General features: G+C 51.3%; 1 protein-coding gene across 1 annotated transcript; it reads right to left on the bottom strand.

The window, feature by feature from the left end:
- Positions 1-2,414: 2,414 nt before the first annotated feature.
- Positions 2,415-16,258, bottom strand: MSI1 (musashi RNA binding protein 1). Its single transcript, XM_031556031.1, has 10 exons — positions 15,938-16,258; positions 14,464-14,512; positions 12,347-12,429; positions 11,693-11,810; positions 10,563-10,643; positions 9,211-9,267; positions 6,373-6,441; positions 6,093-6,247; positions 5,596-5,661; positions 2,415-4,690 (listed from the first exon to the last, which is right to left on the bottom strand). The coding sequence occupies exons 2-9, from the start codon at positions 14,498-14,500 to the stop codon at positions 5,620-5,622; spliced, it is 642 nt and encodes a 213-aa protein (XP_031411891.1). The 5' UTR covers positions 14,501-14,512; positions 15,938-16,258; the 3' UTR covers positions 2,415-4,690; positions 5,596-5,619.
- Between the last annotated feature and the right edge of the window lie 9 nt (positions 16,259-16,267).

The following is a 16,267-nucleotide window of genomic DNA, read 5'->3' as shown; positions in this document are numbered from 1 at the left end:
CTTCCTCCAGTAACTGCTGAAACCATCTCACACCCATTCCAGGTGAATGATAACATCGCGAATAAAAATAACTAAAGATAATTTAATTTCAGGTACAAGCAGGTGGCACGGTACCCATCCTCCTGGCAAGGCCACATGGCTTGGCTTAAACAAGAACTGGTGACTGTTTGTACCTGACCTCAGGGGAGATATGCTGGAAATGAACTGTCCTTAGAAGGAGTTTCCATGCACGCAGCACACTTCAGTAGCTCAGACAGCAGTTTCTCCATCACCAAAGCAGCACCCAGTTAGGCATCTCTCACAAGTTCTCTAAGTCTCTGGGATTCCCTACTCACGGATTAACTAAGTCAACAGGTGCTGAGTTACAGGCTCAAGATTCCTATGTCCTCACAGTGAGCACACTGAGCAAACATTACAGGCTGACGTAAAGGAGCCAGTGCTTCAGCTTACTTGGGAAAAAAACATCTTGATCTTTTGACACGGATCAAGCTGCTGACTTTCCCTTCAATATCTAAGTGTTCTCCTTTGCTACTTTGGCCACTTTTACTCTTTTTAAATATTTTATTTCTCTGCTTATTTATTGATGATCCTCAGGACTGTGTGGTTCCTTCTTCCCCATTTCTCAGTGTGATTTTTTTTATGGATGTTGACAAGAGAACTTCGAATAAATTGGCCTTGCTAAGTCACAAATCAAAAATACTATCATATCTGGGATTTAAACAAGGAGACCACTCTGTGAGAAAGCCAGCATGTGATAAACACCAGTGCTGTATGAGAAAACTCCCAGAAGGGTAAGGATCTCTCCACCGAACTCTTTCTGGCTTTCCTCACCAGTACGGTGCACAAAGCTGCTGGTGCTCAGTACACAGAATCACAGAATTGTAGGGGTTGGAAGGGACCTCCAGAGATCATCAACTCCAACCCCCTGCCAAAGCAGGTTCCCTACACCAGGTCGCACAGGTAGGCATCCAGGCGGGTCTTGAATATCTCCAGAGAAGGAGACTCCACAACCTCCCTGGGCAGCCTGTTCCAGTGCTCCGTCACCTCACCGTGAAGAAGTTCTTACGCACATTCGTGCGAAACTTCCTGTGCTGCAGCTGATGTCCGTTTCCCCTCGTCCTGTCTCCACATACCACTGAAAAGAGACTGGCCTCACCACTATGGCCGCCACTCCTCAGATATTTATAAACCTGGATCAGGTCCTCTTTCAGTCTTCTTTTCTCAAGGCTAAACAGACCCAGTTCACTCAGCCTTTCTTCATAGGGGAGATGCTCCAGGCTCTTCACCATCTTTGTGGCCCTCCGCTGGACTCTTTCCAAGAGATCCCTGTCTTTTTTGAACTGGGGAGCCCAGAACTGGACACAGTACTCCAGGTGAGGCCTCACCAGGGCAGAGTAGAGGGGGAGGATCACCTCCATCGACCTGCTGGACACGCTCTTCTTAATGCACCCCAGAATGCCATTGGCCTTTCTGGCCACGAGGGCACACTGCTGGCTCATGGCCAACCTGTCGTCCACCAGGACGCCCAGGTCCCTCTCTGCAGAGCTCCTCTCCAGCAGCTCATCCCCCAGCCTGTATTGGTGCATGCAATTATTCCTCCCTAGGTGTAAGACCCTACACTTGCTTTTGTTGAACCTCATCCGGTTTCTTACTGCCCAGCTCTCCAGCCTGTCCAAGTCTCACTGAATGGCAGCGCAGCCTTCAGGCGTGTCAGCCAATCCTCCCAACTTCGTATCATCAGCAAACTTGCTGAGGGTGGCCACTATCCTCTCATCAAGGTCATTGATGAAGATGTTGAACACGACTGGACCCAGCACAGACCCCTGGTGGACACCGCTGGTTACAGGTCTCCAGCCAGACTCTGCACCGCTGATGACCCTCTGCGCTCTGCCAGTCAGCCAGTTCTCAACCCACACTTTTGTGGCCATCCCAGTGTACAACTGGTTCCCAAAGTCACTGGCTTGAGCCTTAAATTATTTTTAAGAATTCTGTGTGATGACGACCTGCTGCACAGGATTCTCCACCTTGTTTTATTTACACTGTTGGAAATTACCTTTCTCTTGCAGTGTTATCTTTTAAGGAATCTTCTTCCTATCTCTCCATTTTTCCTTCCTAAATCTAACCTCCTTGGTTCACCACAGTCCATGAATCTGAAGAGCCAACCTTCTTAGTACCACACGACCCTTCCTCGAAGCTACAAACCTCTGTAATGCAAAGGAGAGGCACAGTCTCTATTAAATGCAGATCTGTCTCACATTATAAAGTGGACCGTGCCAAAGTCAGGGAGCAGAACACAGTCAGAGCTCTGGGGCTTTCATCCTGACAGCAGCACACCACACCACTCCTGCCAGGCCCAAACTCACCCGCAGTTCCCTCCGCATGAAAATCCCCGCCACCCGAATAACGACAGAGGACAGTTTTCAAATAATTTATTAGGAATTTAAAACTGAAATCTGGAAAAAAAGGGTTACAGGTGTGGAGAGAACAAACATTGGAGTGTAATAACTTACTGGCTTAAAAACACAGCTTTATTTCTTTTTAAAAAAATGCCCACCCTGAAAGCGGAGCCCCAGCCTCCAGGCAGTGGCGGCACTGGCCAGCGAGTGACTCACAGCCCAGCGGCAGCACAGCTGGCCTGGGATGTCTGGAGGGGGCACAGAAGCAGTTCAGCGCATGTACCAAGAGGGAGGAAAGCGCTGTCCGCAGACCCAAATTTGAAGTATATAGAATAAAAATAAACCCAATAAAATGCAGCTCTTCTTTCATTAGGAAATATTTAAAAAAACAGACATACAGACTCTTGTCTCAGTAACAAAAATTATTGCTTTGTGTTTTCAGTACTAATCTGTTAAGTACCCTCTTACCTAAACAGAACTCTCCAAACGTATCACCCAGGTCAGGAAAAGCTCCGGCACACAGGGGGAGGGATGGAAGAGAAGAGCCCTGTGGGCACGATGGCCCTCTCAGTCCTTTTTCAAATACCCCTCTCCCTTACAAGGGCTCAGTTTGGGGGAAGAGAGGGAATGATTTTTAAAACTTAAGATGAAGCTGTTATTTCCCTGGGAAAAGAGTTTGGCTGCATCTTAATGAAAGGCTCAATCACCCCCCTTAACAAGGTCTTTGGTTCACTGAAATCCAGACCCAAACCTGCCCCGTGTGCTCCTGCTGGAGGCTTCCCCTGGCACAGCGTTCCCCGGCTGGGGCCTGGATCGTGCCAGGGGAAGTCCCTGCAGGTTCTGGAGAAGGGACCAGATCACCTCCGCACAGCACAACGGACAAATTCCCACAGTCTTCAGAACACAGAGTAAAGCAAATGGGAAGCTGCGATTCTATATTTCATATAATCCCTGAGAAGCCCTTAACCCGCCCCCAAATCACCACCCTAATGCTTTTCTCCCCATTAACAACTCCCCAACCCAGCACCCTGCCCTTACAGAACAACCATCCCCACCTCCCCCCGGCCCTGGCTGACTCCCCTTCCAATACCCTCGCCTCCGGAGGAGGATCCCCTTTCCCAGGCAATCTTGACGCAAGCGATAGCGTTTGGAGAGTGGATTCCTTTCAAAGTAACCAAGACAAACGGTGGCGGTGAAGCCCTTTATCTAAAGCCAAACCAGACACTGGCACTACGGAGCCCAGTGACGGAGTCTGTACATCGAGCGATTGGAAGCAGCTTTAACCCGCTCAGCAACACAGCCGATGGCCGGTACGTCTCACCCACCCCACCCCCCTCTCATCTCATCAGAGGTCTTAAAATCTTACAGTAAAAGGTGTACAAAAAAAGAACGGAGTCCTGTCAGGATTCTGCTGGAGAGTATTGCTCACACTGCGGCACCAAGTCCAGGACCTGGAGCTGCTCCTCGGAGCCAGGCTGCGCGTGGCAGCCAGGTTCAGCTCGCGATATTTACATATTATACAGGAGGAAAAAGAAAATCCCACGTAAAACTAAACCTAGGAAAACAAAATTCTTTCAGCTGTAAGATAGTGTTTTTCACTTAGCAAAATATACATTTGTTTTGTTCCATAGCGATGTCCAACGTTTTCGGATCCTTGGAGTTTCACACTTTTCAAAGCCTCACATTTACAAAACAGAAACAATTAAAAACAGTTTCTTTAAAAAAAATAGAAATACATCAGTTCCTCTCAGCTTTTGCTCTCTCTGCGTCTCTTTCTTTCCTTCAGAACTGCATTCTCATTACATACCGTGCTTTAAAAACACTGACGACAACAACAACAGAGTTGAAAATATTCAAAACAGTTTCAAAGCCAAATAAAAATACTCCTCGATAAAAACTACCTAACACAATCACAAAGCCAATTCATAAAATATGTCTACTAGCTCGGGAAAGAGCAAACAACAAAAAGAAGGGGGAGCCCCCCAAAAAAAGATAAAAAAATAAAATAAAAAAATAAAACTAACAGCTAGTAAAATAAATAAAAGAAGAACCGGTGGGCTGGGGGCAGGGAAGGGGGAAGCGTAAACCGTCGGCGGTTAGTAAGAAAGCGAGATGATCTCCTCGGGTTCAGTCCAGTGTGGTCTGGTCAAAGGGAGAGATCAGGGCAGGGCGGCAGGAGCCTGGCAGCCAGCCGGCAGGTGTGCAGTTTGATTCAAGAAGAAGGGAACCGTGGCTCATCCCCCGAGGCTCACCAGACCCTCCAGCCGCTGTCCTCGGTTGGGTCACTGGGGAATCTGTGAGACACAGCAGGGGAAGAAGGGGCAGGATCTAGAACACCCAACAGCTTTTCCTTTGGGGCTCTCGTCCAGTGTGGCTCAATATCCGGACGTGACCCAGCACTGACTTGCTCTGTACTCTGCTGGCATGGCACAGGGCACAGCAGAGATGCTTCCATGCGTAATGGCAAAGTTCAGACCCAGGAAACAAGGTTCTACGCGCTCTGCAGCTGGCCTGCCCCAACCTGCAGCACTCTTGGTTCCACTCTTGGCTGCAAAGCAGGGTCCTGCCATTTCTCCAGCACTCAGCTCAGCTCAGGCTGCTGTGGGCCCTTCCCTTCAAGTTTTTGCTCTCTTTTTTGAAGTCTTTTTTTTTTTTTTTTTTAAGTCCAACAACATTCAGCCATGATTGCAAAGCAGAAATCATCTCTCTCAAGCCCAGCTAAGCACCAGAAACAAACTGATAAGACTCAGATCCTCCCTGCCCTTCTTCTCCTAGACAGGAGAGGAAAAATCCTGCGCAGCAGACCATGATGAGGCAGCCATGAGAACAAGCAGCCATGCAGAGGAGGCTCCCCCAGCCACACAGTTGAGTCAGGCTTGCCATGGGATCGCCTCTGGGCCATGATTCTGGCCATCCCTGAAGACCTTTCCCTCTTTCTGTCAGTGCTCTCATTTCCTTTCCATTTGCATCCAGATGCTAAGTGATCTCTTGACAACACTCTGCGCCTGCAGAGCACAAGGCAGGAAGCAACCTGCCTCGCCTCTGGTGTGGAACAGAGCCCTCAGCTGGCCAGAAGATGTCTTGCACAGGCTGGATTGAAGCAGCAAGCCTCCCAGCAGCCTCCACATTTCTTGCTGGGAGCCCAAACACAGGGACCAGCTCAGAATGTCACTTCTCCCACTACCCGCTCCTGTCTTACCTCCTGCCTCCTTGGTCCCCAGCTTCAGTGATACCCATTGGTAAAAGCTGTTGCAATCAAGGGACCCTGCATGGAAGGAGATAAAACTCACTGTTAATCAAACAAACAAACAAAAAAAAAAAAGACCAGGAAAATTACTACCGACACAAATTCAGTCATGGCCCAGATGCTAGGAAAGCTGGCTCCAGTTGGAGGTGGTAGGTACAGAGAGCCCCAGCAACCTGAAGGAAACTATGACAGGGCCAAGATGAGCTCTCAGGCCAGACCAGGGAAAGGTCTGGAGATCAGGACCTTGACCAGGCTGAGTAGAGCCATTGGAGACCGGGGATGCAGGCTCCAGGTGAACTACTGCATCCTGCACCAGCAGCGTGCAGCCTGGGGCTCAGCAGGTGGCAGCTCTTAAGAAGAAAGCAGGCTGCCCAACACACTGCTCGCCTCCATCACCACACGGAGATGCAGTCCTTCCCCCTGTGAAGAGCCCAGTGAGGAACACTCACCCCTAGGCTGTGGCCAAAGCCAGTGCTCGGGGCTGGACTGGCAGCGCTGATGTAACTGCTGACCCCTGAGTCCTGGTTGGCGGCTCCATAAAGCTCTGCCATCGGCCCAGGGCTGGTGGTGCCCAGAAATCCACCGGTGCGACTGGGGGTGGAACCTACAGGAGGCAGCAAAACTACAGAGTGAAAATCCCAAAAGTGCAACCCCGTCCCACCCCCCTCCCACAGCCCACAGCAAACCTCCGTGGCAGGACAGCGTGCCAGGGAGGGAAGTGGCAGTTACCTGTCCCTCGCACCACAGCTGCCGCAGCCGCTGCTGCTGCCATTGGTCCATACGCAGTGAGGGGGATTGCTGCAAAGGAAGGAACAGGCATCTCAGGGGCACTGAGGTTACATGGTGAATTCCTCTACAGGAGCCTTTGTTTCCTGCTGCAAAATACCAAGGCTGCAAAGATGCATCAGCCTAGTGCATCACACAGCACATCCGTGGACGAGAACAGGGGAGCAGGCAGCCTTGTGTTGTTGGTTGCACAGTGAATGTGCTGCAGGGGGACACTCCATGCTCTGCTAACCCCACCCGCCGGAGCAACCGAGGGCGTGATGTGAAGAGCTGAACCAGAGAGCAGTTTCAGATGTATCCATTGCTCCTTATCTTGCAAGGTGCAGTTACATCTGAAGCTATAGATCCAGATTTAGGCTATAAACGTGGAGAAATCCAGTAGCACAGGGACAGTAGCTAGCAGCTCAGTGTCCAGAGGCACAATCCCCTCCTCTCTTTCCTTTGATACTAATATTTGAATAGCCTCTTTCTACCTACTTTTCCGGTCAAGACTCACCATCCTCTCCACCCAGCTTTCCTCCTGAACTGCTCAACCCCTTGCTCCTCACCGTAGAACAAAAGAAGCATATACCTAGGGAGCAGGATCTAGAAATGGCTTAATTAAAACAGTAAGTCTTAATTTATACATAGCAGTTCTAATTCTCAACTCTAGTGCCAGAGGCAACCAACCCTCAGGGCAGGAGGCATCTAGCCAGTGTGTTTCTCTTTGCCCTTAAAATGACTGGGTCAGCATTTCATGCTCGAATGTGAAATTCACTGTGATTCTGTTTAGAGCACCATAAAAAGAGGTCAGAACAAATCGATCTTGTTAAGGCTGAAATCCAGACTAGCTTATAAGGGAATATTTAGTAGCAGGCACCACCAGTCTGTTTCAAACAAACGTCATATGGGGCTTCTGTCTGGGTTTTCTGCTCATCCCAGACCCTGGGCCAACATGAGTGTGTTGCAACTCTGCAGCACCCCCAGAGATGCTGTTCTGGGGAGGAAAGGCTGCTGGCAGCCACCCTTCTGCCCCACCACTGCTTCAAGGTCCTAAAACACGACTGAATTAATATGGTTTTAATGAGAACGGAGGCCAGGCCTCCTCACAGACTCTGATTCTTTTTCCAGAAAAACCCTTTCTTGCTTTTGTAGTCTGCCTAAAGAAAAACAGGTTTGTGTCGTGATGACAAAGCACCTGCACACTGTCACCCTGCACACTGGAGCAATCATCCCTGTTTGTGCCATCCCCTCAGCTCAGTCCCACTTGCCAAGCCCATAGACATCAAGCACAAGCACTCGCTCCAAGGCACAAGGGCCCTCAAGCTAGCAGGGCCTTTGTAGGAATGGAGGGGCCCTGCACTTTGTGGGACCAGCTCCAGCCTATACATGGGAACTGCAGCTCTCGACCCAGCCAAAAGGCTGCACAGTGGCTGCTTAGCAGTAGGTAAGCGTAATGGCAAGGGAAGAATGCCACAATCCCCAGCTGGTACTTCAGTAAGGCACTCAGAACTGTAAGCTGCCATGGCACTCAGCCAGGAGAGCAGCATTAATAACTTCTTGTTTTACAGAGCCCTGGTACGCCCTGGCTGCCAGTGACAGCAGCCCCCAGGCAATCACCTCCACAAGGAGAGGCACAGTCCTGCCTGGAGGGAAAAGAACTTTTGCCAAGTCATCAGCGCTCCCCTGCAAATGTTACGGGGTTTGCTGGAAAAATCACACACGTACATGCACACTGGACCTAAATCTCCTTCGTGTGGCAACAAAAAGGCTTAGAGTTAGGGGTCAGGTGCACGTGCAGTTGCATACATGTTATCAGGGAAGTGTTTTATTGGGAAAGTTAGGATTTAACCTCTTCCTATTTCCCTTAGGACAATTTGTGCCTTGGTGGCTGCCAACCTCAGCAGACTCCCTGAGGACTGACATGGTTTTGTGCCACAGAAAGTGATTTCAATCTTGTTTGTACTGGTAAATCCAGGAGAGCTTCTCAAGAAGCTTTTCCACATCCCCATTGCAGAGAGATTCACACCCTGAAACAGGTGGGGGCAAGGAAGCTGGAGAGCAGGAACACTATGGAAATGAGATGGCACAAGGGGAGCAGGGTGCTACACAAAGCTGGTCTTCTACAACAAATACCATGGACACAACAAGGCTGGGGAAAACATGGCCATGGGAGGGAGAGTCAACAGAAGGAGCATCACCCAGAGAGAAAATACCGTACGTGGTCCGGGGCTGAGGATCCAGAGGGAATTTACACTGTCAGGACACTGAGTCAGGACTAGTTCCTGGAGAATAGCCCTCTGTTTCCATTTCTATCCACAGTACCCTATGGGCACTGTGGGACTTCACCCATTTCCTTGTGCAGGATATGTGGAGTGACAAGGAGTGCCCCACACCTTCCCCTCCCTCCCAGCAGTGCAGTACTTGCCCTTGCAGCAGATCAGGTTAAGGTCATATGTAGACCTTTGAGGAGCCACCCTGCCCTCTGGACTTTTCCAGCTCTGGTTTACATCCAGTGCAGGGCAAGGAGCTAAAATGAGGCAAGCAGCAGGAAATGCCACATAGGAATTACATGCCTTTACTTGGTATGACCTGCACTGCCCTTCCCAGAGGCAATGCCCTGGGCTCTGATTCCCTCTCCACCTTTCCAGCCGCAGTTTTCAACAGAGTTTGTACAGATGGAAGAAGAAATAAGAAACATTTCCAGTATAACTGTGCCAGGCTGCAGAGCAGCAACACCACTGGAACAGCCCAAAGCCCCCTTCTCCCAGCTTGTGAGTTTAGGAAATGAGTGGGACTGACCTGTGAGCTCAGGGAGGACGGGGGCACTCGGGAGAGGGGTCCGCTCTACACGGAACTCTAAAAAATGAAATGCAAGACAGCTTAGGAATTTGTCAAATGCCCCGAAGGAGACCCCGCAGACAGACAGCAGCCAGGGCTGCTGGAGAAGCAGCCTGCAGCCAAGCTGCAACCAGGCAGTGCCATTTCTAAACTAATTTATAACTGGTGCTGAAAGGTGCTGGACTCCTGCCCCAGAGGCTTTAAGGATGTATTTATCCTTAGAACAAATCTGGCAAGGCAGAGCAAATGCAAGCTTTACCTGTGGCTCAGCTCAGCTGCCTCAGGCCTGCCCTGGAGCACTGCTCCACAACTCATCAGATCTGAGCCCTCAGCTGCAATGGCAGTAGGTGCTCAGTGTGTGCCAGACTCAGCTGGGCACGGTTTTTATAATGAAACACTCCAAACCACAATGACCGAGACCCATAAACTGGACTCACAGAGCTTCCAGGCAGCTAGGAGGCAACAGCAACTTTCAGCCACAGACAGCCTGGGCTCACCACAGGCAAAGAGACAACCTCCCATTCCCAGCCCCTAACACCAAGACTTCATATATAAATCATTAAATTGAGAGTTGAGGTCAGGAAGGGATGCTCAGAGTTGCCACTTCTCTAGAAAATAGCAAGATGGTCTTTTCTCTGAGTGTGCTCTGCCTCAATCCCCAGGACCACAGAGGAGGGGGAGGGAGAAGAGGCCCCATTCAGCCTGGAGCAGCTGTGGCACAGCAGGTTCCAGCCATTGATTGCAGGGTCTATGCTCTGAGCACATGGTGGGGCCAGGAGCTTGACACTACCCAGTACACAGGGGGCCTGCAGCCACGCCCAGCAGATGTTCTCCAGGGGCTAGAAGTGGCCCAGGCACTGTTCAGAAAGCAACTAACATTGCAGACATCTCTATTTTGGGTGCCCAGCAGTTCCCAAGCCCATGAAAAGCTACACTTCAAACTCCTGTGTTATTTTCAGAGCAGTGGCAACTCTGTTAAAGAGAGACAGACACACATAAAGGCAGCAGACAGGCAGAGCTGCAGGGGCCCTCCTGTGTAACAGCAGCAGCCCTACAGAGGAGGCTAACATGAAGGGCATCAGAGCAGCCTAGGGCTTTTCCTGTCACTGGGGTGTGAGGATAATCCTAATGAAGGACAGGCTGCTCCCACCTATTCCAGGGCTTTTCCCCTCCCCCTTCCACATCCGTCTCCAATTTAAACAAAGACCAAACAGGGAGGAGGGTAAAAGGGGCACAGCCTGGGTCACGGATCATGCCAGCGAACCCCATCACCTGCAGGCAGACAAAAATACCAAGCAGGGAGCACCACTCACCAGGGAACTGGTAAGTGTAACCAGGTGCAATGCCAGTGTAACTTCGACTCGCGTAGGTGGCAGCTTGGAAGCCTGGATAACCTGGGGGAGTAGAAAAGTGCTGTTACTGCAAGCTCGCAGTGACCTCTGTGACTAGCTGCTCACAAGCAGCAAGGCAGTGTTAGAACAAACAGGACTAATATCAGAAAACCCAAGAAACTGCTGAGGCAGAGAACAGGATGTATGTGAATCTGAGCTTTAACAGGCCCATTAGATTTTTTTGTCACTGCAAACATGTAAGGACATGGAGGTTTCCTTCTCAGAAGCTCACAGCTTGCAGACTAAGGCTTTCTGATGCATCAGATGCATTTAGGAACAGGAGATCAGGGAGGTGGCGGCATTTGAAAGGCTGAACAGCTCTGAGTCACTTAGAGACGCCGGGCAAACACAGGCAGAGTACTTCCTGCTGGTGCTGGGCACAGTGCCTCCCATTCCCAGGAAGCCATCCACCCCTACAGGCCTATGGGAACACAGGACATCGACTCAGAGATGAATATTTGATTTGAGATCTCCCAAGAAACAAATACGTGGACTTTGCAATGACTCAGCTTGAGTCTTGCTACTTGAACATTCAGACGGCTCGGAAAATGCAAACCATGGGCTGGAGATTTGTGTTCCTACATAAGTCGAGTGAAAACGGTGGGGAGAAAATATGCCCTTTTAGGAGTTTTGTTCAGTGGCTACCTGAACTAATTCATCAGAAAGCCTACAGAAGTGCAGGAGGAAGATATTTGGGCACAGCTGAACCGAATGTGGAATAACCTATGTCCTATTCCACGCTGGCCATTAGATACATTCTCACACTGCAGGAATACAAACCGAGCTGCGGAGGGCACAGGGCTCCCTCCGGACAGTTCCTCCCTAACGCAGCACTGCAGGACAAGTTTGCAGTTTCTCCAGATGCCACCAGAGGGCAAGTTGTGATCACAAACGGTCCCGATGCTCCCAGCGTCCCCAGCCCCGCAGCAGGGAGAGCTGCCCTTGGCCGCCCTGCTCGGCTCAGCGCGCCAGGAAGTGCTCTCAGAATAAAGCCTCTAAGCTGCTGCCGGGCACGACAGGGAGCTGGGGACGAGATCCGTCCTGAAGCTTACCCAGCATGCCGATCCCGAGCATGAAGGCATCCATCCCGTAAGGCATGACTCGGGACCGCCCTCGTGCTGAGCCCGTTGGGGACATCACCTCCTTGGGCTGGGCTTTTTTGCACTCCACCTGCCACAAGAAAGTGAAGATCAGACCCGGCTGTGACTGGCACAGAGCATTCCCACTGGACACACAGATCCTAGGCTGAGAGCTGGCCAGGCCGCCACTTGGATAGCACTTCTCAGCCCCAGCCAGTGCCACCAGCCAGTCCCCGTGTCCTTCCCCAGGTGCCCTGCATGCTGCCAGCCTCCCCTTTGCTCTGCAGACACAACAGACAACGAAGAGCTCAGACACTACTCTTCTCCTGTTCCACACTCGGCCCTGCACAAGGGCCTCAAAGCGTCATTTTCCTCACTTCCAAATGAAGGTAACATACTGCTCCTTACTCGGCCACTAAGAGGTTGCACTGTAACTTCAAAACCCCCAAGAACTACGATTCCTATTAGCAGTTCAGTCATCTCCCCATCGTGCTCGTTCACAGCACAATGTTTCCTTCCCAGACTGGCTGCAGTGGGGAGAAGAATCAATTCCCTGCAGCAGAAAAAATGCCTCACACATTGCCCCTGTGCCACTGCTCTGCATCAGCACCTGTCCCAGGCACTCACCATTTTGTTGTTAATCTCATGGAAGTGGATTTCACATACTTTTTCCACAATGTCTTCACTTTCAAATGTGACAAATCCAAACCCTGAAGAAAAGGCAAAACTTCTTGGTCAGGCCAGAGCTCTACAAAGTTGGATCCCATTACCTACACTCTCTTATTGGTAGAAGAAAAGGAGCCGCAGGCTTCATGGACAGTACAATCCAGCCCTTGGAAACGGCTGCCCCTCGTCTTCCTTCTCCAGCAAATCCTGCCTTTGTGTGGAAGAAAACATGGCCATCCCATATGGATTCCCCTTTCCTTCTCTTTTTGTACCTCCCACCCTCTCTGAACCCAACTGCTTTCAAAACCAAGTTTTGTTTTGTTTTGCTCTTTAACTTAACTATTTGCAAGACAAACCACATGGCTGATAATGCTGGGGAGGATCCCAGCAGACGCTCACACAAAGAGAGCTGAAGAAACGAACAGCTGCTCGCCAGGACATCCCCATCCATGCTAAATGCACCAGGCCAGCAGTAACAACCTGCACGTTTCCTCTTCAGCCACTAGTATACCACTGGTACAAGCAAGCAAGCATCAGCAGTGCAGTTGTACAGAGCAAGACAGAGCTGCACAGATAACCCACAAGCAAACGGATTTGCAAAGTTTCATCAAAGTAAGTTTAGTCTCTGTCACAAGATAGGACAGCATATCCCCAGTCCATGCCTGCACCTCCTTTCTCTCACCAAATCCTCTGCTGACATTTTTGGCAAACACCAGCTAGGGTGGGCAGACTAAGTTTAGCTGACTGCAGCTCTCTCTGAAATCTGAAGGTGGAGGATCTCTAAATTTCCTATATAACGAGATCAGCACTAAGCAGAGCTTTCCGCTTCCCACTTTCCAGAACTGGCCTGTTTCATGGTGCTTTAAAATAACTTTTAAGAACAGATGGGGATCCACTACTCTGAACCCCACTTTTTTTTCCATGTTACATGTGAAATCACTCTCCACAAACTTCCTGTTCTGTGTCCAGGTAGTTATGGACCATTCATCTCAACATCTATGAGTGGGATACCTCAGGAATTCAAGAGTGAAATCCTGATGCCAAAATGAGCCCTGAGACCAGCCAGATCTCTGCCAGGCCTGCTGCACCTCACACTGCTGACGTGGCAGCATGCAGCTCTCCCTGTTCTTTCTGAAATACCCAACAATTCTTTTGTTAACTACTGACTGGAAGGTACCCATGGAGTAACAGGGGTTACACCATTTATTCCCTTTTAGGATGAAGCTGGAACAACACCTTAAGGTAGGCAACCAGAACAGACCTAAAGGCTTTTGGAAAAAGACAAAAAAAAAAACAAAAAAAACCCACACCAAAAAAAAACCACTGTTTCTGCACAAAGTGTAGCAAAAGCAGAATGAAGCGTCCCTTTGCTGATCTGGGGGCAGAGGTACTTGGAAGTGTTTCAAACAACCCAGACAATGCTCTAGCACAGGGCTGCTACCGGCCCCGATTTGGAAGATGCCAAGACCAGGTCTGTAGATTAAGTTGTCAATAAATCTCTGAACTAATGCAATATGGGTGTCAATCCTTGCCATGCACTGAGGCAGTCTGAAGACACACTTGGAGGATAGGAGACAAGGATACCCATGGGTGGGTTGGGTCCAGACACAGCAAATATTGCAGCCTTGTTCCCATCCTGTAACCAGACTCCATCAGGACTTGGGTAAGAAAAGGTGACCTGGGAGTACAAGCGGGCTCCATGCCGAGGAAGGGGTGAGAGGCAGGCAGTCTTCAAGGCTCTCATGTCAGCGTTCCTGGAGCTCGGATTACGCAGGACAAGGTAAGACACACTGCAGGCTGGAGCCATAGAGGTAAGTGGGAAGGGGAGGGGGCTGCCTCCTCTCACATATCTGCAACTCATCGAGTTTACAGCACAGGAAATGCACTGGACAAAAGCTCTCTGTGCTGCAAGGGATGCTGGTAAAGGATGCAGATGCAAAGGGATGGGGCAATTGGAGGCAAGATAAAGAGCAGCTGCGACCCGTGTGCCCTGCTGCTGGGATACCAACCCCTCCCTACTAAGGCAGGAGGAAAACCCTCCCTACTTCCCACTCCCACAGCCAGAAGATCGCTCTCACCTCGGTGTCGGTTGGTTGTCTTGTCAAACATCAGCATCGCATCATCCACCTGCAGAGAGAAGGGCTCCGATCAGATTATTGCTCTTGTCACAAATATCACTGACATATTTACAAAGACCTGGCTTCCCAAAACCAGAGGGAATAAGGACAAGACTTCCCACCCGCACGAAGGAAACAGGGTGTGTGCAAACTATGCTTCTAGTACTGCACCAGGCTCATCCCCAGTACAGGCCGACGTTCCTGTCTCCACAACTGAAGCTCCCCCAGCTCGGGGCAGGTGCTGCTGGGCTGAGCCCCTCGGCCCGGCCCCAGGCCCCCACCAAACCCCCCCTCCCCACGCCACAGCCAGCGACCCCAATTGTTTGCCTGCAGCTCCAGCCGGGGGGCAAAGAGCAGGGAAGGCATTGTTCCCAAATCCCAGCCTCAAAGGAGAGGAGAATTAAAGGGGGGGAGAGAAGCAAAGCTGGAGAGGGGAGAGGAATAAGGGGCCTCCCAGCGACAGGGGAAGCGGAGGCCTCAGACAACAGAGCCTGCCTGGGAAAGCTGGGAAGCGGCCCCCGCCCCCACCCTGAGGAGCCTTTCCTCTAAGTGAGGTTTCCCACTGCTGGAGGCTGTAATTAGAGCAAATTTACTGCAAGGCCTGAGCGAGGGCTGCCTCCCAGGGGGAGGGGCGGACGGCTCCCATCCCCCAGGACCAGGGGCTGTTCTCCCCCCAGCAAGGCGAGCTGAGCCCCCTCCCAGCGCATCGCATGACCGCCTGGTGCCACTTCCCCCCCCATCTTCCCGCTGGGCGTTTCCTTGCACAGACACATCTGCACCGCGCCGCAGGTCAGGCCGAGCAGGGTTAAAAAATATACTTCAATCCCCTCTGTGTAAGCCCCAGTGTAAACCTGTCCCACTGACCCATCCCTCCTCTCTAATACCACTGCCTTAATCCGATTATGAAACTGGACGTGCAAGTGCTCGGGGGAGGTGACGGCACTCTGCGTCCAGCAGCTCCCATGTGCAATGCAGCCGCTCGCCGGCTCTGCAGCGGGACAGCCCACATCTGCACCGCCACTTCGCAGCACAGGCACAGACTGAGCTCTTCCCTTTAGCCCCATACCAACAAATAGGGCACCCGGCTCGGCTCGGAGCCCCGATGATGGCAGGAGCCATTCCTCACGTTTCCAGCAGCACCATCACGAGCACACAGACGTCAGCACCGATGCCCTTGGGCTTGTCCGACACATCCGCTCTACACGAGCGAGGTGACAACAGACAACCTGGCTCCCGCTCCTCCTGCCCTGGTGTCCCTCTGCCAACACAGCACCCTCAAAAGGCCAGGCAGGCACAGGGCACGTGGCCCCATACCCAGCTGGGGCGATTCCCTGGGAGCTGGGGGCCAGCAGCAGTGCAGCACGCTGTGCCCCATCTCCCTTTGCAGCTGCGCCAGGGGAGAGTAGATGTGGCTTAACATATTTCGAGGTTTTACCGAGTATTTTTATTGGTTTAGGCCAGATCCACCCCCGTGCAGCTCAGGGAAAGGCTGATCAGCACCGGCCGCTCTCCTTCACAGAGCCCAGCACATCCAAACACACATCATCAGCTCATGGCAACAGCGCTCGGAGACGAGAAAAGGGCAGCAGCTCCATCCCATAGCGCCTGCGGGCTGAGAGCCGAGCCTGCCTCGGTGGAGTCTTTTCAAGTTGGAGCTCTGAAATCAGGCTGCTGTGGCCGTGCCTCCCGTTACGAGGTACAACTGAGATTATAGGACACCGGCACCCCTCCTCAGCCTCGCACACACGCCAGGCTCCCGGCGCCC

Source organism: Meleagris gallopavo, chromosome 17 (assembly GCF_000146605.3).
Source record: "Meleagris gallopavo isolate NT-WF06-2002-E0010 breed Aviagen turkey brand Nicholas breeding stock chromosome 17, Turkey_5.1, whole genome shotgun sequence".
In the NCBI taxonomy this organism is placed as follows: Eukaryota; Metazoa; Chordata; class Aves; order Galliformes; family Phasianidae; genus Meleagris; species Meleagris gallopavo.
Note: the sequence above shows the minus strand (reverse complement) of the source record. Positions and strands in the feature narration are given on the sequence as shown.